This window comes from Berghia stephanieae, chromosome 6, assembly GCF_034508935.2.
Source record: "Berghia stephanieae isolate SIO BIC M18660-M18661 chromosome 6, UCSD_Bste_1.3, whole genome shotgun sequence".
NCBI lineage: Eukaryota > Metazoa > Mollusca > Gastropoda > Nudibranchia > Aeolidiidae > Berghia > Berghia stephanieae.
In genome coordinates this window covers 34,706,621-34,730,758 of record NC_088365.1, presented here as the reverse complement: position 1 = coordinate 34,730,758, position 24,138 = coordinate 34,706,621, and the positions used below count along the sequence as shown (strand labels likewise).

The 24,138-nt window shown below is 34.5% G+C and overlaps 2 protein-coding genes across 8 annotated transcripts in view; both read left to right on the top strand.

Annotated features, from left to right (window-relative positions):
• LOC144975680 (uncharacterized) overlaps positions 1–5,809 on the top strand; it is a 39,916-nt gene extending 34,107 nt beyond the window's left edge. Inside the window, exons 9-12 of the mRNA XM_078919871.1 lie at positions 728–901; positions 1,536–1,626; positions 3,993–4,083; positions 4,691–5,809. Of these exons, the coding sequence (XP_078775997.1) occupies positions 728–901; positions 1,536–1,626; positions 3,993–4,083; positions 4,691–4,855 (521 nt within the window). The 3' untranslated portion in view covers positions 4,856–5,809. The remainder of the gene's footprint in view (positions 1–727; positions 902–1,535; positions 1,627–3,992; positions 4,084–4,690) is intronic.
• Positions 5,810–7,468: 1,659 nt separating this feature from the next.
• Positions 7,469–23,928, top strand: LOC144974934 (ninjurin-1-like). 7 transcript variants are annotated; one of them, XM_078918459.1, is made up of 6 exons: positions 7,589–7,751; positions 7,996–8,173; positions 15,460–15,670; positions 16,891–17,008; positions 18,408–18,559; positions 20,449–23,928. In XM_078918459.1, the coding sequence occupies exons 2-6, from the start codon at positions 8,139–8,141 to the stop codon at positions 20,632–20,634; spliced, it is 702 nt and encodes a 233-aa protein (XP_078774585.1). In that variant the 5' UTR covers positions 7,589–7,751; positions 7,996–8,138; the 3' UTR covers positions 20,635–23,928. The 7 variants fall into 7 exon arrangements, with proteins under 7 accessions (XP_078774589.1, XP_078774585.1, XP_078774584.1 ...); XM_078918463.1 differs by lacking the exons at positions 7,589–7,751; positions 7,996–8,173 and adding an exon at positions 7,469–7,569; XM_078918458.1 differs by having other exon boundaries at positions 7,647–8,173.
• Positions 23,929–24,138: the final 210 nt, after the last annotated feature.

Sequence of the window (24,138 nt, the reverse complement as noted above, 5' to 3'; positions counted from 1 at the left end):
TGGATGACGAACCTGACGCGGGGGACACGTGTGTCTAAATGTCGACCCAAACCGGTGCCCGAATGGCTTCGACCAACCCTAGCCCACATGCTATGTTTTTATGACATGTTGGCAATAGGATTCAATAGTCGTAACGTCACTTCCTTCCTAATGACGCATGGTAACTTAGCAACACTGGCTCTAAACTATCGGAACAATGGCGGACGCCCTTATGAAATATTTCTCCGGCGAGCATAAAAGCGTATCCAAATGAAAAAAACACATAAATTTGATCATGTTTTGACTTTTACACATTCTGATCACAAGACATATGAAAAGTTCTAGCCAGCTTGAAGAATAAAAAGTAATTATTTTCTTTGTTTAGAACCAAGATGGCCGCCGTTGCCGGGCGACGTGACATCAGACTATTGAATCCAATTGGTTGTTGTCAGGAGATGAAAAATCTATAATATGTGAAATAATGCAAAGCACGTGACGTGGAGCGTAACGAGCTAATAGAAACGAACAAGCTATATAAATTTATATATCAATGGTCGGCGGATCAAACCTCTGAAGTCTCGATTTTTCACAATCGATCAGAGGACTGATTCGCCCAAAATTAAATAAAGCATGGTGCGCTAAGCTCGTATGTAGGCTTCAGAGTATTGATCCGCCGATCGTGAAAATCGGGGCTTAAGAAGTTTGATCCGCGAACCATCGATATTTATGTAGCTGATCTTCTTTTCAGATGGTTGCTCCAAAGGTCATTTTATGAATGAGACCAAGATGGAGTGTCAACCATGTCCCCGGAGAACCTACCAGGATAAGAATTTACAAACCACGTGCAAACTGTGTCCTGAGAAAAGCAATGGTTCTATAATCAGTGGTGCTCATATCACATCTTGTTATAAAATCCATGAACGTGAGTAAATGCACGAGATGCACTACGTCAATTTTGTGTTACAGTTTGGATGAATGAGATGAATGTAATTGAATTATTAAGACCAAATGACCAGAGTTAAAACATTTAAGTTTTTTGTGTTTAAGAAACTGCATCTATGCTTCCTAATATCCAATTCAGTTGTATTTTATGGGCTTTAATTTAGACTTTGAATTTGATTTTCAGCCTCAGGTTCAGTAATTTTAGTAATGCACATCGTATTGAGTATTACGTTTGACGTCTACATATACGGACGAATCATTTGATATTTTACTTAAAATTGTAGAAGTATACGTTATGATGTGTGGAGAGTTATCTAAAATGATTCATATGCGTTTCGATTGTATGTAAATATGACTGTGACGCAAGATTTTCTTACTTGTGGCCAAAAATCTCAATACGATATTTTGTCAAGGGGAAATTTATGCTTTTTATTGGATTTTAAGATTATTTTATTCAATTTTTGATAAAATATATTGAGTAGAGAGTGAATTCTTACAAGAAACCAAAAAAAAAGTATCATCATCATCATCATCATCATCATCATCATCATCATCATCATCATCATCATCATCATCATCATCATCATTCCCATTATGAATCCTTCATCCACCAGTTCTACAGGAAACAGACTTTCTCACAATGGTGTTCTGTCTTAGTACTGTCGTAACGTTCCTTCTCGGTCTGATAAGCTTTTACAAATACATGTAAGTAGTACTAGCAGCAGCAGGCGTAGTAGAAATGGCAATATTATTATTTTTTTTAAAATGAGCTTTTATAAAGCGCAATATCCTCTAAACGTGCTTAAAGCGCTTAACAAAGGGTCTCTCACAAACAGCAACAAGTAACATGTAGAACGAGACGTGATACATGTAAGGCGATATTACAATTTTTTTCCGACAGAGACAACGCTGTTAACGGCCAGGTACTCATTTTACATCTGAATACGATGAGACAATGTGAGTAAAGAGCAGTTTCCAAGGACACAAATATGCGCCGAGCGAAGCTCAAACCCAGGACCTTCCGATCAGAAAGCGAGTGTCATACCACAAGACTACATAGCCCCACATTATTATTATTATTATTATTATTATTATTATTATTATTATTATTATTATTATTATTATTATTATTATTATTATTATTATTATTATTATTATTATTATTTTTACGAGACTGAGTCGAAAAGTTGTGGGACTCAGTCGATTACTTTGAAACAAAATATATCAATATCATGGGTCGTACCTCAGATTGAAGCTCGGCGTTAGCCGAGTAAAATGCTACTTCTCGATAGCCATAGTCCACCTTTTTGTAAGGGATTGTACTCGTCCTCGTGAACATGAGTTGATTGGACTTTGAACCAATTTCTTGTCACCACTGTCTTGGCTTCTTCATCCTCTTCAATGCGATGTTCTCTCATTGCCTCCATCAGTCGACCAAAAGATGAAAGTCCGGCCGAAGGTGACAAGTCTGGTGAATAAGGAGGTGAGACCGCGTTGTCCATCCAAATGGTGCTATTATTTTCTTTCTCCTGGCACTTGCGTGCGGACGCATTGTTGTGAAGAAACAGTACTCGTTCCATTTCCAAATTCGTCTAACTCGGCGAATTCTTGCTTTCCGCTGCTTCAGAATCTTCAAGACCCGTTGAGAGTTGACAGTGGCTCCTGTGGTAGGAAATCAACGAGGATCCACCTCTAATGTCCCTAAACACTGTTACCATGAGTTTCCCAGCTGATTTCTCAGTTTTGAATTTTTTGGTCTTTAGGTAAGAGTTATGTCGCCATTCTATTAATTGTCCCTTCGACTCAGGTTAATAATAATACATCCAGATTTTTTCTAATGAGAAAGCTGTCATCTCTCCCACTTAGCTGGAGAAGATTGGAAACAGCATTTCACTCTTTTACGCATATGGCCTGAAGTCAACTTCCTGTGTACCCAATGAGCGCAGACCTTTGTGAATCTCACGGATTTGACTGGGGTGATGAGCACTTGCCATGACTGATTTCAAAGATACCCATTTTTTTCAGATCTGATCTATGCTTCCGTCTTTATTTGATTCACTGAGTTGAACTGCTTCAAGTGCGACCATCACGAAGGTTTGTCAGATAAGACATGGTTGAGGGTCAGATTGGGTGTTGAATAGTTTTTAATTGTCTTCTAATTGATGAGATACAAGTCCAACTCACATAAAAGCACTGATTATACCTACTGCCTGAGTTTTATAAACTTTCTCAAGGCATTTCAAAATGTTACTCGAGGTTATCTCATTCGAGAAGAAATTCAATGAAAGCTCTCTGTCTGTGACGGACATCCACGGGAACAGCCATTTTGAAATGTCGTAACTTTGACAGAATTTGACCAAAATAATAATTTCAACCTTTTGTTTAGAGAGTGACTGAGCCAAATATGACGTCATATGTAAAAACATGAACTCAGTAGGAGATCCAGTAGGATTGACTCAGCCTCGTTTTAGTGGTGGAAGTAGTTGTAGTAGTAATAATGGTAGAGGTAACAACAGCAGCAAACATGAGTGGATGGCTGAATATGGCCAAAAATACGCCTTAAAGTCGAACTGTTCTCTAAGACATGATAATTTTGTTTCAACGGGCCTGCTGGGAAATAAATCTTATGAAGGTACTGGAGTATTAAAACACATTGATCTTTTATATAGCGCAATGTCCACTAAACGTGCTCAAAGCGCTTAACAAGGGGTCCCTGACCAACAGCAACACGCAACATGTAGAACGTGACATGACGCTTGTTTGGCAACATTGCAATATTAACGACATAAACAACGCTGTTTACGGCTAGGTACTCATTTTACATCTGAGTACGGTGAGAGAATGTGAGTAAAGAGCCTTTGCCAAGGACTCAACTATGCGCAGGACCTTCTGATCCGAAAGCGAGTGTCATACCACAAGACCACATAGCCAAACAAGTATGGTATGGTATAACTATGGAACGAGGTTTTATCATATTATATTTATTATTGTTGGTTAACAAACTTGCAATTTGTTGTATCATTCCGTCTCCCCTTCCCCCTCCCTTTTTTTCTATTATAATTTTTTATAAGACATGCCATTCAAGAAGAGGAGGAGGAAAAGGGAGACGAGAAGGTCTCCACCAAGGCAACTCCTAAAATGGAGGGAAAAGGCAAGGCACGGGTAAGTTGTTAGAAATGACGACGACGACGACGACGATGATGATGGTGATGGTGATAAATTTGATGGTGCTGCTGCTGATGATGATGATGATTGTAAAGATGCTGCTGCTGCTGCTAATATTAATAATAATAATAATAATAATAATAATAATAATAATAATAATAATAATAATAATAATAATGATGATGATAATAATAATAAAGATAATAGTAATTGAAAATAATTAGATTCTTCTTCTTCTTCTTCTTCTTCTTCTTCTTCTTCTTCTTCTTCTTCTTCTTCTTCTTCTTCTTCTTCTTCTTCTTCTTCTTCTTAATATTATTATTATTAATATTATTATTATTATTATTATTATTATTATTATTATTATTATTATTATTATTATTATTATTATTATTATTATTATTATTATTATTATTATTATTATTATTATTATTTTTATTATTATTATTATTATTATTATTATTATTATTATTTATTATTATTATTATTATTATTATTATTATTATTATTATTATTATTATTATTATATTATTATATTTTTATAAAATATTCTGTTTGAAATTCCTATTGTTTATTTTTCTACTAAAATTATCTCCTTTTTTAGGTTTTGCCAACGCATGGTAAAAAAGAGAAAACCCACAAACCGCACTCGACGTCGACTTACTCACAAAGAGACTCGTACAATGCAACAAGCACAACCGGAAGCTCCACGATGTATACTGAATATAGCGAAGAAACGTCATCTTACACTGAAAGCGATTCTGTTTAGAATCTGAGTATTAGATTTAATTTTGTTTATAATGATTGCTTAAATTAACAGTCAATCAAATTACTAAGAGAATGACGCATTTCCAAACAAACTTTTAACACACTTGAGGGTGCCCTGAAAGGTCGTTTTGACACAGAAAGACATCAATATTAAGTTGTTTTGATCATCTCCATTGAAGGATTTAGTTTACATCAGTTACTCTGGATTTATTCATGAAAACCAAAACAAAGCAAAACAATAACAAAAAAAACAACTTAAAAAAACAAAAACAAAAACAAAAACCCAAACGAAAAAAAACAACAACCCCCCCCCCCCCCCCAAAAAAAAAACAACGAAAAAAACCCCCCAAAACAACACAACCCAAACAAACAAACAAACATACAAACCAAATATAAAATGAAAGAACCAACAAAAAAAACAAAACAAAAAAAAAAAAAAACCAAACAGACAGGCGTGGTTAGCCAACTGTCTATTGCTGGAGCAGCTAGAGTTTCGAAAAAGTGAATAAAATGTTGATACCCTGATCTTATTTTACTTTACCTATAGAATTAATCCTGCTCTTGTTTGTCTTTGGTGCAGGCCTCTTTAAGCTGTTTTTGCCATTTCCTTAATCTTTCTAATTATTCAATATTATTGTTTTTGTGTCGAAACATTTCATAAATAATTTTTGGTACGACGTTGATTACATAGACAAGTGAAATGACATTTCTCTCGGTAACATTTCGTTCGACTGCATGATTGTTTTTTGTTGTTGTTTTTTTTCTTTTATCTTTTTCATTATATCATGCATTTTTACTTTTATCAATAAAATATGTCTGAAACCCATGTTAATTTGACATTATCATATTTTCTTAAGCAACAGTAATAGTAGCTCACTTAGGAGTACATTTTTACAAGTCTGATATCCGAACAGATTCTCACAACATTGCTACCCGGAAGTATAACGGATCAACACACAAAACTATGTGCAACATTGAACATTGTAGTCTGGTTAATGCAGTTTAGTGAGAATTACTCATAAACGTGGATGTCAAAAAACCCCCCACAAAAACAATAACAAAGACCCGAGTGACGTCTACTTCATTCTATCTATAACAACAACGAGCCCATAACAATTTAATTGTAACTAAACACATACCATTATAAATGCTATGCGCTTGGCTAAGAAACTCACAACATTGCCATCCGGAAGTATAACGGAACAACACACAAAACTATGTATAACCTTGAACGTTTATCGTCTGGTTTATACGATTTAGTGAGAAATACTCATAGACGCGGATGGCAAAAAGCAATAACAAAGACACGAGTGACGTCAACCTCGTTCTATCTATAGATAGTGTGCGCTTGGCTAAGAATCTTACAACATTGCCATCCGGAAGTATAACGGATCAACACCCAATTACAACTACTGCAAAATAGTGCAGCAAGATTAGTTTCTGGGGAACGAAAGTTTGATCATGCAAGCCCTTTGTTGGCCTCTCTCCACTAGTTGCCCATTGAAAAGCGCACATATTACAAAGCAGTGTGTCTTGTTTATACGTGTTTTACTGGTATAGATAGTATGCGCTTGACAAAGAAGCTCAAAACATTGCCATGCCGAAATAAGACGGACCAACACACAAATCTATGTCTAACCTTGAACGTTTATAGTCTGGTTAATAGTTTAGTGAGAATTATTCATAAAGGCAGATAGCAAAAAACAATATCAAAGACCAGAATGACGTCATCTTCGTTCTATCTCTAGCATCTGTCTATCTCACAGATCACATGGTCATGTGAAAATTTGAAAATTACACTTTAAGATCATGTATTGACCTAACGAAAATTTCGGGGAAAAGATCAAGAACAAAATTTGGTGATAGATCTTTTGCTTGTTTCGGCCCCAAGACTAGGAATGAGCTACCACGTTGTCTGGGGGAGTGCGTTGTGTTGTAGGTGTAAATAATGACTAAAGAATTCAAAGGCCGATGATGATAATTGAATGCACAACATCAAGACATTCAAATAAAAGTGCAGATTCCAAGTTTCATTTCTTACAGTTTATTTGTTGTGATAAATTCCAAATCCAAATCAAATAGTATGGTCATAATCCAATCAGTTTCATAAATTCCAAATCCGTAAAATCAATCCAAATGTTAAGTCATTTTGCCTAAGTAAGCATTTTCAATATACGTGGAATATTTCTAAGTCCGTAAAATAAAGATTCTTTAACTTTGGAACGTAAAACTGTTCTAGACTACTCAATATAATGACCAAGTTTAACTGATATACCAGCACTGTGAACTCATTAAACCCACTTGCTACAATTGTAAAGTGCCTAGAGTTTGATTTTTAGACGAAAATGAGCTCTGTATAAATGTGTATTATTATTATTATTATTATAATTATTATTATTATTATTATTATTATTATTATTATTATTATTATTATAATTATTATTGCTGACTGCCAATTCAATTCCCAGGTCATCAATATAACACGGTTTTGAGACTATGGCTCACATTTACACTTTTATAAATGCTCTTATCAATTAAAAATAAATGTGAGGCAAACTATACACACGATGATATTGATGTTATCATTTATCTTGATAACGATAACTCTGTAAGCTTGAGGGATCGGACAATGAATTGGATATGATACCAATTGAAAACACAGTCCTCCTGCTTGATAGTCATGATAGATAAACCATTATGCTGCATGCAATGAAGGTACTTGCTTCGTTTAACTACTACCAACAATATATTTGTCGATAGAACTACTGTATAATGATTAGAAATGTCACAGATTATTTTGAATTTATCACCGAATTCGTCAACAACAGAGAAATTGTAACGAGAGGTCATCGTTGGTTCGTTCAACTGATAACAGGACTACACTGCTGCTACACTCAGTAAAAATACGTTTTAAAAATTTTGGACAGAAAAATCGTCCTTCAAATATCGATCTATTATAATGAGCCTAATCTTGGCAAAAACTCTCAGACCTGTGACTTTGCGAAGTCCCAGCTTTGAGAGTTTTTGCCAAGATGAAGGTCATTTTATCAATCAATATTTGAATGGCGAGGTTTTGGGCCAAATTTAAAAACTTATTTTATCAGAGTACGGCAGTACACAGGTAAACCAATTATTTCACAGTAATTGTTTATTCGTGTCATTGTACTTAAATTGGACTCGTGGACATTCATTTGGACTCGTCAAGTGTCTGTTTTGATGAACAAAGACACAGTTAATTGCTACTGGTCTCTGTCTACCAGCAGGATTATATTCAATAATGCAAGATGTCGGATGCCGTGTGTGTCAAATACTCCAATAGGTAACTGTAGTGAAGTGTGAATATTTTACGTACAATAACAGTTTTTCAATTCCAGGCAATAAGAGTAAAGTGTGTTTTATTAGAAAGACTATATAATGCAAATGTTGTGGTTTGAAACTGGCATTACGTCGGAGTGTTTTAGGTGCTAACATTTGAAATATCTACGTCGAAAATTATGAGACTTAGATTACATTTATATAGATTATTTAGGAAATATATAGTATATAATCTCTTAAAATGAAAAAAAACAACAACTGTCATATTACAATAAAATAGCATTTGACGTCTGGTTCGTTTCGAATTTACACCGTTTTGAGACGGAATGACACAATTTAAAAATAGAAAGATACAAATAAGGAAAGGCAATGAAAAGATGAATGGAAAATGAACTATTCCACATCCATTATCATTCATTAAGCTTTAAGTCTGTGTCTTACCTCCATCGCTTTACTTTAACACACGACCCCCCCCCCCCCCCACATATTTATTTATATATATATATATGTGTGTGTGTAAATATATATATATATATATATATATATATATATATATATATATATACATATATATATGTGTGTGTGTGTGTGTGTGTGCATGTGTGTAGGTTTATATATATATATATATATATATATATATATATATATATATATATATAAATCAGATTCATCCAAATACATGTAATATAATAAAGCTGGGCGTATTACGATATAACGTTGTTTGAATTGACTCTCTACTGAATAGATAGTAAACTGGTTTTTACAGACTGGTTCTTGATGAAGAGAAGTATGTATAGGACCCATAATATTCAATTTTAGCGTTTGTTAAAAAGAAACAAAACAATAAAAACAACAACAACAACAAAAACAAAAACAAAAAAGGAACAACAACCCCCCCAAAAAAAACAAACCCAAACAAACAACAAAACAAACCAAAACAAAACAAAAAGCAAAAACACATTCGGCTACAACTTGGAATCCAGCGATACAGATATCAACCTGGAATCCAGGGACAACGATATTTTTATGATATTTCCTCAGTCATCAAGACAATCCTCAGATAATTTTTAAAGATCAAGATCAACCACACATAATTTCATAAGCCTATATCATTTTGGCCAGTTTGATGAAACGAACATTTTCACCTCACTTAAAAAGAATGTTTTGTGTACTGATAGATGTATTAATAATTATCATTTTGTATAACCTAACACAATTTATAATTCAATTGAGATGTGGCTTACCACTCTATTACATTTAAAGTCAAATTACATAACTAAGTTTTTATTAAAAATTGATTTGATCATTTTAGATCGCGATGGAATGCTTCTTTACGAATTTGTTGCGTTTCATTTTCTCCGGTCAAAGACTGGGGCCCAGCTTGTAATTTTTAGTTTTAGTCGATTATTTCACCCCCCCCCCCACCCCCAATAAAAATTGATGAGACCAAAACTCTTCCACGTGTTTTCAAAATAACATGATTTGATGTTTTTTGTGTGTGATCCAATGTTACAAACATGACCTTGTGACACGGTCTCTATAACACTATAACAATCTACGTATCACTAAACAATACCACTTTGCTCGTTAGAAATGCTGTTAACACACATCATCGTTCACAATTTTATTTACATATAAAAATATATTTTAAATATTAACGTAAAAGATGCTCCATCTTGACATTGTCATTTTTAATTCCGCACATCTATACATAGCCATGACCAACAAAGCTTAAGTATTTCGCCATTGGACTGATTGCAATGATCTAACTTGGCAGCTTTATTATAATAAATTACAATAAATAAAATTGTTATCGTTGTCCTGATGACGTAGCTATCTCATAAATCAACGGGTTATTGGCAAAGGGTCTGCCATAGTACCTTATGATCTTCTTGAATATTATCATCTTATGATTTACGAATATTATACAGAGTAAAGGAATTCCTGGCACTGAAGCATTGACTAATATTTACATAGTGATTAATATATGATTAAAAAGATAATATGTAACTCGACAGAGGTTATCAATATTGGCATTCACAAAGAATGTTTGTTTTCTCAGTGCTATACTAATGACTCTTCTCTCTCTCTCTCTCTCTCCCCCCCCCCCCCCCCCCCACCAAAAAAAAAGCAAGAAGAAAAAAAAGGACAAGACCCTTCTGTAGGGGAACCAATTAATTGATGAATAAAATCGTTTGTTTTCTTAAAGGCAAATAAAGACAGACCTTAAATATTAAAACAGATGAAAAGACAAAACATATACATGCACACACAACAGTAGAAACATTCAATCTATATTTATCTCAAGGTCGCTTTCGTCATATGCAATAAATTATTTCGGTAGTCCCCCAGAGTTTGTTTACAAACGGAATGGCCTTCCTTATCAGCAAGGCTGCAACATAGAAACTCGCCCAACTTTCAATCATTTAATCTAACCTTGCTATCAGTCTAACCTATTGACACACTGCACATTGCATAATGCAACACATTACAACACCTTGCAGATTACGATACCATAATGTGAATCCGTTTTAAATACATAACAAAAAAATCCAGGAGTAAAATACCGTACTCTGATATGATACATCGCTATTTGGGGAGAAAACTTTTCATCTAAATATCGATAGATTGATTTAACCCAGCACTTGTTAAGAAGTCGCAAAGGGTTATTTCGATATCGATATAATTTATTATCGAATGGTCATCGAAACGACGTATATTATGTTTTCTGGCTAGAAGTATTCAAAAAAAATATAAATGAACTATGATTAGAATGTTAGGCCTAATGATGTTTAAGCATTTTTGAGATTTTGTCATAATTTATGAAAAGTAATATTGGTACAATTACTTTAAAGTATCCGTCATTCTTTCTATTCCACAAAAATCCAATTTCACTTCCTTTCTTTCACTAATTCAGTTATCACAACTTACAATTCTCTCTTTTTAGACCTTGTAGAGCAGTATCGTCAACACACTCCAGGTTGCTAGCATTCACATACATTAACCAGTAAACTGCCGTACTCTTGAAAGGCACGTATTTGAAAATTTGGCCAAAAAACTCGTCGTTCCAATATCGATCGATTTAACTGATCCTCTTCTTGGCAAACACTCTCAAACCTGGGATTTCGAGAAGTCCCAGGTTTGAGAGTTTTTGCCAAGATGAGGGGATACTCTAAATCGATTGATATTTGAAGGAGAGGTTTTATGGCTAAATCTTTAAATACTTGTCTTTCCAGAGTACGGAGTTATCTGGTTAATTGGCCTTAGTATCTTACTCCTTGATTATCACGGTCCTCTGCGGGTAAAAGATATCAAATTCTTATTGGTCGTGACCAAGTGAACACCAATGGTTTGACAAACCACTTTATAGGTATACAAATCTCACGGTCATTCATACCCCGTTTTTTAGTTGCGAGGAAACTGCATGGAATAATAGGGTCCCCCCCCCCCCTAAAAAAAGCCTATCTATTGTATCTCTTCTATTATTATATTATGAGTGTGTTTCTTGATAAGAATTGATACCAAGCTTAAATGAAATAAACTATTTGCAAGTATAATGTAGTTGATTTATTTGAAAAGAACTTAACTCCATTTTCGCAAATTGAACTGTAGGGCCAATCTGCCCGCAATCCCTCCTCTCCCTACAATAAAAATAAACAAACAATATATTTTCCTTACATTTGGTGTGTTCCGCCATGCAATTTATAAAATGTCACTAACAACATCGTTGTAATTGTCATGATGACAAGTCAGCATCCAGATTGTTATAAATGCCTCGTTTTATACAACCGGGACATATTACTTATTCATTAAAATGTACATGAAGATCTGAAAAAGTGTGTATGAAACAGTGCCAGACAAACAGTACCAGACAAAGCAAGCAAGAAAAAAGAAAAGAAAAAAAACACCCCCCAAAAAATCAGTGTGTCCAGTCGATGCAGGCTGATTTTTTGGGATCTTTTTTTTCCCCTGTATTTTTCTTTCTTGCTTTGACTGGCACTGGTACATAACATTTTTTCAGATCTTTATCTTTTACCAATGCCTGCTCCCAAATTTGTCACTTTGAAATGTTTAAAAAATGCACATCCACGATCTCTTACAGTGACCCCCATTGATGAAATCAAATCAAAATGTACATCCACGATCTCTTAAAGTTACACCCAATGATGAAATCAAATCAAAATGTACATCCACGATCTCTTAAAGTTACACCCAATGATGAAATCAAATCAAAATGTACATCCACGATCTCTTAAAGTTACACCCAATGATGAAATCAAATCAAAATGTACATCCACGATCTCTTAAAGTTACACCCAATGATGAAATCAAATCAAAATGTACATCCACGATCTCTTACAGTGACAGCCTATTATGATATAAAATCAAGTTATAAAACGTGACCCATTATCCACAATTGGAATTATAGCAACGAATATTAGACTTGAGTTAAGTTAGTTTTACTGAAATTTTTAAAAATCACATGGTTCCTTTATGGGGCAACCCCCCCCCCCCCCCCCCCCCCCCCCCAAAAAAAAAAACAACAACACAAAAACACAGCACAATATTTCTGATCAATTTGATTTTCAACTGACTTATTGATATCTGTATTACCTGAACATAATACCATTTTCAGGAGATAGGATGTATTATGAAAGATTGAAATAGGTTTTACAGATTTTTTTCCTGTGAATTATGGAGCTTTAACTCATAAAACTGCACGCTTCTAATGCAATCGAACTATTATTCATTTTACCCATAGATAAGCAGTCTAAATAATGTTAACTAATGTCTTAATATAATGTTACTGTTGACACTATTTCTTAGGGTAGAGTTGAAAGTAAATAGAAAAAGAATACAAATACATGAAATGCAAATTGTAAACACCGTATAAAAAGCAAAACAAAATCCAATTCCCACCTCTATAAAAAACTAAGAAAAGAAAACAATCAGAAAGGGTAAATAAATAATTAGACAAAACCCTATCAAGCATAATAAAAACAACAGAAAGAACAACAACAAAAACAACGCCAACAAATCCTCACCAACAACAAAATAACAACAAAATCCACAAAAACACAAAAAAAAACAACAAAAAAAAACAAACAAACAAAAACAACACCCCCCCCCAAAAAAAAAAACAAAAACAAACAAAAACAAAAAAACAAAACAAAACAAACAAAACAACAACGTCAGCAATAACACTACCAACACAAACTTGACCCAAGTCTCATATTTTTGACTATGGATTCAATATTTCATCATCTAACCCAACCTGAAATAAAACTTTTCGGAGGCGTTGAAATATAGAATAACAGGTGAAGTAATAGCAACATTAAGACGAAATAAACTTCTGCACGAATTGTTATTATTGATCTCGGTCCATAACGTAAGAATTATTTGAGCTAATCACTGAGCCTCTGACTTGACAGTTGTTTAACATATCTGTGCAAATATACCCCTACCTTCACAAGGGTCCCCAATCAATCTGGCTCTAGAGATAACAGACATGAGGCAGTATAGAAAATAGCCTTTATATAGGTAGGTAGGCTAAATAACTCGTTCGCTCTATGATCTTTGAAGGTATTGTTAGAACGGACCGTTGTTATTGGTGATCTGTGGTGATAGGGATTTCTAGAAGAAAATTCGTAGGAATATTGCATGTTACCACGGTATATCCATAGTTGTATTATGCGGAAGCATTTTTTGTAGCATCATTATTGATAATTCAAATCACATTTTGATTGTTAATGCCCCTACCTATTTCGCATTACCATAATTATTGTGTTAATTTGACTAAACTCAATCATTCAACATTCGGGCCATTACTATCATACGACACGTTTTATGATTTTTCACACGCGTAATAACAAGTAAATTTAAAAACAAGCTACAACACATCCTCACATGTAAGCTTTATGTTTAAGTTCCAAGCAATTGTCAGATCTCCTGACTACCGGTCATACGTGCCACTATTTAAGTCAAGACAGACTGATTCTTCGGAATTTTTATTTGTTGTTGTATTTTTCTTTCTTGCGTTAATGGCACTGTTTAATGCTTAATTTATGATCTGGAACTCACTGACTATCGTGGTAGGGCTTTTTAGACCCAAAATACAAAGGCATAAATTAACCTCGGCAACAATCAAGCGACAAAAAGATATTGTCGTGATGATTCGTTTGCTTCCCATTCTGATAAACCAACTTGTCTCATTCTTATTGTTGAAATAGTTTTAAAAAAGAGACCCTTTAACCCGATGCAAAACATTATTTTGAGCCCATATATTGCGTTATTGTTAATGTGCACACATTGTCGGCCATCACGCCACCAGCAGAGATTCTGGAATCGGAGGACTGTCTGAACGTGTTTTGAGAAATGTTTAGAATCACTTTTAATCTTCAAAGTATTAAAATCAGAAGCAGGTAACACATACTTCATGTCCTGTTATGACATCCTACTGGGTGAATACTACGCTAATAAATGCTATGGACTGTAAAAGAGTTAAGCCGGAAACGTTCCGTATTTGGTCCTTTTTTTCTGAAGATGTTATTTTTGTACATTACTTTTGAATCTTTTTTGGGCAAGACTGTCCTACACCTACACAATTTATTTTCATTTTATTTAGCATTTTAAACCTCACACCTTGATGTATTAAGATTACGACCAACTTGCCAAATGTCTTAAACCTTGGGACGTATAGAATTCTCATATGAATCATTTTGAACGAGTTAAGGATCATCTTAATATCTGAAACGAAAAAGTTTAGATCAAAGTGTCGATGAACGGCAGACAGGAGTTGTTCCAAGCAGACTTAACATTGATTATTCATGTTCTAGTGAGGCAAGGAGTCACAATGAATGGTCACTCTTCTCTATTCTTTTCATTTCATTTCATAACACATCTATAATTTTATATTCAGATATATTAGAGCGTGCCCATATCTCAATCGCCTCTTAATTACAGTTACATTGAAAAGATAAATGTTGGGTTATTGGCTTCGTTCTCCCGAATATACGTGGTGGATGGCATTCACCGTAGAACGTCCTTTTCACAGCCTGACGTGTCCGGAGTTCGATTCTGATCAACTTAACAAACAGTTTTTATTTTCTTTGTCTTCTGGCACTTCTCTTCATTCCTTTTTATTATTAAGTGTCCGCTGCAGATATAATTTTTTTTTACGTATTGACAACGGGAGGTTCGTAGAAACGCCTTCGACTTCTCCACAAAACAATATAAACCTTTAACGAAATCCGCTTGCTCTGATTTGCCACAATCTTTTTTTTTATACAGTAAAAATGGAAAATCAACAGAAGACAATGGAACGAGAGTAAGTAGCGTAAATATTGTGGAACATCCAGAAATAGTGATGAGAAACTCTATCCAACCATCAGAAATGGACGGAATGACTGAACTCTCACACCAAAATAGTCTTGGAGATGGTCACATACAGGCAACCAGCAAAGACAAGGTGGATGGAATCGACGTATTTAGTCAAGAGGCGGTAGGAATAATTATATCGTGCACTGGATTTTCAAAGGCTTCAAAATCCAACAAACCTGGCAAACTGGCTTTTATCAAGAGTAATAACGGTTATTCTCTGATAGTTTTGCAAAAAGCTTTTCTCATTTTGACCAGAAAATTTTCATTGCATATATCGATTAACAAAATTGATCCCTTAATGGTCCTATGGGATTTCTTTGGTTTAAGAACTTCGGAGGAGTTGAGGGGCTATTTTTATTCATCGATACCTATAATAAAAATTTTACGGCCAAAATAAAAATAAAAACAAAAATGTCATAGTGGGCAGGAAACTGTTTCTTCTGTTCTGTTAATATAGATCAATCTTAAAATGACATTTCAACTCCGTTTGCCAGATTTTAAAGAATTTGGTGTCTTAAAAGTAAAGTATATGAATTCATTATGATAAAATTATACACCTCAATTATTATATGAGGTGTTTTTAAAATTATCTTATTATATGCAATTTTAATATGCTTTCGGTTGCAATTTCTAAAGTTCCACAAATCATTGTAATCATTAAGCATTGCATAATCACTTCATATTACGCTATATCAAGGTGATCCCAATAATCAGTTGGTAGAGCGCTTCTTTTCACGCAAAGGGACTTCGAATGTAGTTGAACTACTTTAGCTGACCCCCATAACCTACCAGCGGTCATCTGTCAAATCTAGTGGAAAGAAAACCCCAAACATTATGGGTAGAATGCAATTGTCCGTTTAACGCCCTAGCAACCGAGATGAACTCAGATCCCAGGGCTTATTGATACATGCGTTTATTCGTATAAGTAACAACATCCGCCAGCCGGATATAACATACCAACAATCAAAAATATGTGTAACCTTGAACGTTTATAGATAGAATGAAGTTGACGTCACTCAGGTTTTTGTTATTGTTTTTTGCCATCCACGTTTATGAGTAATTCTAACTTAACTTTATTATCTAGATTATAAAAGTTTTCATGGTTACACAGAATTTTGTGTGTTAGTCCGTGACACTTCCGGATGGCAATGTTGTGTGCTTCTTAGCCAAGCGCATACTATCTATAGTCTGATTGATAATATTTAGTGAGAACTGCTCATAAAAATGGATGGCCAAAACAATAATAAAGAGCGGAGTGACGTCAATTTCGTTCCTTCTATTGGCTGTAGTAACATTGTATGAATATAATTATTTAACGTTCATCTCTGATTTTTGAAACAGTTTGAGCCATTGCTGACCTCTAACCAGTACCAAGTCAGAAAATTGGCGGCTCAAGCTTTGATGGACGTAGCTCTCATGATGGCAAACATATCACAGTTAAGGACTCTTGTAGCACTGGGTAAAATAAGTTACAAACTAGTAATGATAAATAACATTTTATAGAGCTTGTTGCCTTTTAACAGCAAGCTCAAAGCGCTTAACAATTATAATCATAACATGATACAATACATAAATAGAGTATGGTAAAGACACCAAACCAGAATCTATAACGTTAAAAGATAAAATTTGAATACAAACTTAAAGGTTTCAAGACAGTCAAAACATTAGATTCCAGAAATCGAGAGCCAAAAATTCAGACGAACGTTCACCCACGTTGCGTTAGGTTTTCCAGAGTTGTTTTGTCATTCATAATTAAATAAAAAATATCTTTAAAAATGTCTGGACTATTCATGGTTGACCATTACTCGTTAATATAATTTCCCTTTCCCTCCTAACTGTGAGATAATGCTATGAAATGAGGATATGTAATACGTGTTAGTCACCAGAATCTCCTCAGGTCAGTCAATTTCCAAGCTCTTGTCTGTTTAGACTATTTTTCACTGTGATGTTTTGGGAGATGACGTTTTTCCCCAGGTCAATTAGAATTAGAGAAACGTATTTATACTGTCTTAACTCACTCAATCCTAGAGATTTTTGCTACTTTTCAAAAAATGAAAGAATGTATTTAAAAATGAGCATGTAAATAGATTGTTTTATTCAACTATCATTAACATGTAAAAACTAAAAACAATAGCTTCGATACTACGCCTATAATTTGTCTCAGAAAAATGTAGTAAATAGGCATGGGGTAAAAGTAACCTGGGTAAACTTCGGAAATAGTCGGTGTTAGGGTTGAGTGAGTTAAATTGATTGACATGATTTTTTGGGTACCACAGTTAGTTCTCTCAAATGTACATACACGTATCTATATCATCTATCATATATAGTGAATAAACACAATGCCTCCACCATAGTTTGAACTAAGAAATACGTGTAATAATATAATCTTATGCTATCTTTATTTTTAACACTTTATTATATTACTATGACCTTTTTATGGCAAGGGACTGATCATTTCGATTAGCGATCTGTTTAAATCTGTATACAGTAATGACCCAACTCTCCTCGCTTCCATCAGATCAATTAATTAATAACAGACGCCTACATTTTGGAAATTGGTTTCTTATGTAAAAAAGAACTTTAAAAAAGTATCGCAATGAAAATAATTCAATTCAGACGCGAGCTGATAAATTGCTTGATTTGACGAAAATATGGTGTGTATGGAAGTGGAATGCCCGTTGACCAGTTAACTGTCGTACTCTGGAAAGACACGTCTTTACAACTTTGGTCAGAAATCTCATCCTTCAAATCGATCAATTTAAATGACACTGATCTTGGCAAAAACTCTCAAACCTGAGACCATATTTTCCCAGAGTACGGCAGTTAATTTGTTAATATTGATTTCCATCTTCATTAAGGTCCAACACACTCCCAGAACTTCTATCTGATGACAACAATGGTAGCCTGTAGCTTGGTGTGTCAAGTCTTATTCGCCATTCTCATGTTTATAATCTTGATCAGAGAAACGGACATGCAACAGAAAAAAGACTACCTCGACAGTCTCAAAATGGTAAGCCAAAGCATTTCATGATACGAGTTCAACAGAAATAACTAAAACCACAACAGGAGCAGTATCATTTTTTATCAAATGGTTTGCTCTTATTGTTCCCATCATCATCATCATCATCATCATCATCATCATCATCATCATCATCATCATCATCATCATCATCATCATCATCATCATCATCATCATCATTATCGTCGTCGTCGTCATCATCATCATCATCGTCATCATAACCAAGCCATGTGGTTCAAATGCATGGTGTTTTATTTAATTACAAAATCGAGCAATGTTAATTGTGGTCAGTGACGGGGTGACAAGGATCACACAATTTTTACGAGTTTGTGGTGTCCTTTTATAAGGTATTCTATAAACGTAAACTTTCTCGACTCAGGCGTTAGTGAATACCTGGTTAGTGCCGTTAACGGAAATTATAAGAGTTCTAGAACAAAAATGACATTTCTGGTTATATATGTCCTGTTTATGAAGCGCATTGCGGTAGGTGGATTCATAGAAATGGGATACGCAAATGATCATATTTATTTTTTTAAAGTACCAGCTTCACCAAAATCAGTACAGCTAACATTACCATGCAACCATGTTAAAAACACCACAACAACGATTACGACTTTAAATACTACTCCTACTCCGACTGCTACTACTGGTAGTAATGCTACTACTACTATTAGTACTTATACTACTGCCACTACAACTACTACTACTACTACTACTACTACTACTACTACTACTACTACTACTACTACTACTACTACTACTACTACTGCTTCTTCTTCTTCTTCTTTTTCTACTACTACTACTACTACTACTACTACTACTACTACTACTACTACTACTACTACTACTACTACTACTTCTACTACTACTACTACTGCTTCTTCTTCTTCTTTTTCTACTACTACTACTACTACTACTACTACTACTACTACTACTACTACTACTACTACTACTACTACTACTAGTACAACAACTAATACTTCAACAACAACAACAACAACAACAACAACTACTACTACTACTACTACTACTACTACTACTACTACTACTACTACTACTACTACTACTACTACTACTACTAGAAGTAGTACTACAACTACTACTACTACTACTACTACTACTACTACTACTACTACTACTACTACTACTACTACTACTACTACTACTACCACGACGACGACGACGACGACGACTACTACTACTACTACTACTACTACTACTACTACTACTACTACTACTACTACTACTACTACTACTACTACTATGTGCGGCTATGAAGTCATGTGGTGTGGCACTCGCTTTCGGATCGGAAGAATCTGGATTCGAGCCTCGCTCGGCGCAAAGTTGAGTCTTTGTAGAGGGCTCTTTACTCACATTCTCTCACCATACTGAGGTGTAAAATGAGTACCTGGCGGTTAACAGCGTTGTCTCTGTCCGAAAAAAAATTGTAATATAGCCTAACAGGCGTCATGTCCGGTCCTAAATGTTACATGTTGCTGTTGGCCAGAGACCTATTCTAAAGCGCTTTGAGCACGTTTAGTGGATATTACGTTATATAAAAGCTCAATTAAAAAAAAACCGTTTCTGCTACTTGGATCATTAATATTTATTTTTAATCTGGGGTGGTAATATCATAATAGTAACTTTAGTAACATATTATCCAGCGTTCATGTTGGGTGTAATTGATAGTTACAATATCTTGCTATATTTTGGATAGGACGCTGGCTTTAAATGAATTATAAAAATATGTCACGAGGAGATTTGAATTTTTTTTAGTAATCTACCATGTTCGCTGTAGTTATTTTAATCATTAGACCCTCTATAATCGTTTAATATTATCACAATTCAATATATATATTTTAAATTCTTTATCCTTTAAGTTCGAGGAAAACGGACTATCAAAACAAGCCACAGCCCAAGTACGACAATCCGTCCTTGATGGAACAAGAGGGTTTAAACATCAAAGAGTCACAGGTCATCTCAATTACATCACCATGGTTCTTGTCTTCCTCATTACAGTTTTAAACATGTTCATCACAGGATTTGGCATTAAGAATACGGATTGATTATTTATTTAAAATGTACTGAATTGTTTTTCTTTTTTTTTTTTTTTGGCTGTTACAACCGACGTCCAAAATATCATAATCCATCGTAGTCATTGTCGTCGTCATTATCGTCACCATCATCATCATCATCATCATCATCATCATCATCATCATCATCATCATCATCATCATCATAAACATAATCATCATCATCATCATCGTCGTCGTCGTCACCACCACCACCACCACTACTATCATCATCGTCATTATCATCATCATCATCATCATCATCATCATCATCATCATCATCATCATCATCAAACCAATAAAATAAGTATATTATATTAATTTTTTTACTCCACACAATCAAACCTTTGGCCCGATCTTAATTATTATAACGTTAGTGCTTCATACAATGTTCACCGCTTTCTCCAGCTTCAATCTCTGTCCACAAACAGTACCCACTTATTATTCCAACATTTGGCTTGTTTGCTTAAAGCTATTTTCTTCTTCCTCATCCCCCTTCACCATCCTCTTCTTCTTCCTCTTCTTCTTCTCGCTTGTCCACTCTAATAAAAATCAAATATTTGCAGAGCCCGAAGGAAATCCGCTATCGTTTACTTTTGCTTCAATATTTCTTCGATGCGTTGTATTGCTTCCTTTGTTTCCGAAGGCCTACTTCAACATCTTTGAATTCCCAACGGCTCCCTTCTCATGTTATTTCTTGCATTCCCGGAGGGAAATTATTTTCAAGTGGTAAGAACCACTCTAGGTCCCCGTAAAATAATGTCGGGACTCGAACTCAGTACCTTTTGAATCGCGCTGTGCCTGTGACTATTCTCATCTGGAGGAAGACTGATTGTTGATATACTTTGTACTTGTACATATTCTCTATTTTTCTGTATCTGGAAGCTGCTTCTAAAATGTATAATATCTTCCAACGTTCTTGCTCCTACTTCTATTCATACTACATCGCGACTGGAAATAAATAGCGGTTTAAAAATATCTTATTCTAGATATATATTTCTCATATGAATTTGATTATTACATGATTTTTTAAATAGTTAATGACTCAAAAAGGAATTTTTAGTTATTTCAGTAATATAAAAACCGATAACAGATAATTCTCGCATCAAATTTATTTACCAATTATACATTAAAAAAATGTAGGCGTTCTATTACTTTACTTTGGAGGGAATCGGTTTAAAGATACTTTCTGTCAATCAATAGGCTATTGGATTACTAGAGTCTCATGGCAAAAAGCAATGAAGATATTTTTAATTTAGCAGTTACTAGCTGTTATATATTCTTAAATTTTCAAACAACATATTATAAAAGACATTTCTCAGGTTTTCATATTCAATGCGCATTACAATCCTTCATTTCTGTCCTTTATAAGACTATATCATAGAGCCAAATTCTAAGTAATAGATTTCAAGTTCCTATGTATGCGCTATTCGTGCGTTAACATTCTTAAAATTCCGCCACTGTCTGCAGATACTGGTTTGCAATTGAGTCCATTTTGGAGTTATATGTAAAGTGTGTTACCCACGGAAACAACGATAGAACCAAGTTTGCGATGAGCGACCTCTCAAAGACAACGCTTACAGTCCTTAACATTTGTTACAAGAAGTAATCCTGTTAAACAGTTTTTGCATACCTTTAATGTCGTACGAGCACCTAAGATTATTTTGAGATAACGCCGTGGTACATTCATTTGAAACAATTTTGATCAATTAAATTAGGCGAATGTGTTTATCACATATTCTGTCCCTTTGTTGTGTCCAACACAGTGAACGACATTAAGAGGACAATACACTTGTTAACACTAGATATTGTTTAGGGCCTGATGGTTTCCACGAGTTAACAAAACTCATTGAGTTAAACAATTCATTAAAACAACAAACCACAACACTGAGATAACAAGTCCGTGTGAAAAGGTCTTTGTATTCTTTGTCCACCGATTAAGGGACTGAATTTGGTAGGAAATGCATTCACTCAATACATTTGTCAACATTGTTTAAATGGCTGATTTTATTTCCAGCGGTCTATCAATTAACTATAAGTATTAGACTTTGAATGTCACAGAAACCAGAATAAATTACAATCACAAAAGAACCTTTCGAAATATTTAGGAAAAACGTGTGCGTGACCCATAGCTTCAAGATGGTATGAAAAGCTGAATATCGAACTGACAGACATGAAGATGAGGCATGGAGTAAGTTTATTTCATTTACAGAAGGGAAATAACATGATTTCTCGAATGGCAACAAACTAAAATGTCATATTTCTTAACACGTTAAATCTATATTCACTTTTCGACATCTGGTGAACTCCGACATATTACCAGATTGAGGCGATGGGTCGCATTTATTTCCGGTGGCACTGTAGGCTGTTTGTCCTGCTCTTGTATGTATTGTTTATCATCCTGTATTTAGAGAAATAATATCATACAGTCTGTCGCACTCTGGAAGAATACTTATCTAAATGTTGGCCAGAAAACACCTTCTTCAAATTATAAAAAGACATTAATCTTGCCAAAAACTCTCAAAACTTGGACTTTTGCGAAGTCTCTGGTTTGACATTTTTTTTAACAAGATGAGGGCTATTTTAATCGATTGATATCTAAAGAACGAATTTTCTGGTCAAAATTTTCAATACGTTTTCCCCCCGAGAGCACGGCAGCGTTACTGATACACCTTAATGTTTATAGATGGGAATGTTTTGCCAATTGATTGTTTTCCTTGATGCTGATTACACATTAAACAAAGAACACAAGATTAAACACACATAAACCTTCGCATTTCCACAATTTCACCGTGCAATTCAAAGTGATTCATGCAATCCTATGCCACGAAATAATATGGAATCAAATTTCACATTCATAAATACAAGTTAACAGTTGGGAGTCTTTTTTATACTTGCACTCTTACAATATCCGTCACAGCCTAAAGCAAGGTACTTATCCACACATGAGTCAAATGTGTAGCTGAATTATGTCACCGTATTATGTGGTATGTCAATTACATTATTTAATGGTCAGATTGTTGTGATATTTCTTGCTACCTCGATCATATCGCCTGGCTTTGTGACAAAACGAGAATTGATACTGTGTAAAAAAAGAATCACTTTACAAACTTAAGTCACAACATTTTATTCAGCTTTTATATTATTGATTGATAATAAAATGCAAAATTCTCTTGGTTTCGTTTTAACTAAAGCTCTGAGTATATATATGTGCATACATACATATACGTGTATTTGAATGTATGAATGCATGCGTGCATTGGTAATAAATATCATGTGTAAACTAAATCTTTAGTTTGCGTTTCTTTTTGTTTATGAGAATGCAAATGTGCATGTGCGGTGGCCCGTCACGTGTTTATTTGTTTGGGAAGGATGGGGGGGGGGGGGGGGGGGTTGAATGCGTATCATTGTATGTTTTAAGAGGATGCCCTTTACTATGTCAATTTTCGAGATCCGAAAATGTTAACTCCTCATTATAGGAAGAAGGAACTCCTTGTA

Excerpts from the sequence above, each read along its gene's own strand:
- LOC144974934 (XM_078918459.1), top strand. The coding sequence starts at position 8,139 with ATGTCGGATGCCGTGTGTGTCAAATACTCCAATAG. Across the intron at positions 8,174-15,459 it reads TGTGTCAAATACTCCAATAG|TAAAAATGGAAAATCAACAG; the intron begins GTAACTGTAGTG and ends TTTTTTATACAG. Across the intron at positions 17,009-18,407 it reads AAGGACTCTTGTAGCACTGG|GTCCAACACACTCCCAGAAC; the intron begins GTAAAATAAGTT and ends ATCTTCATTAAG.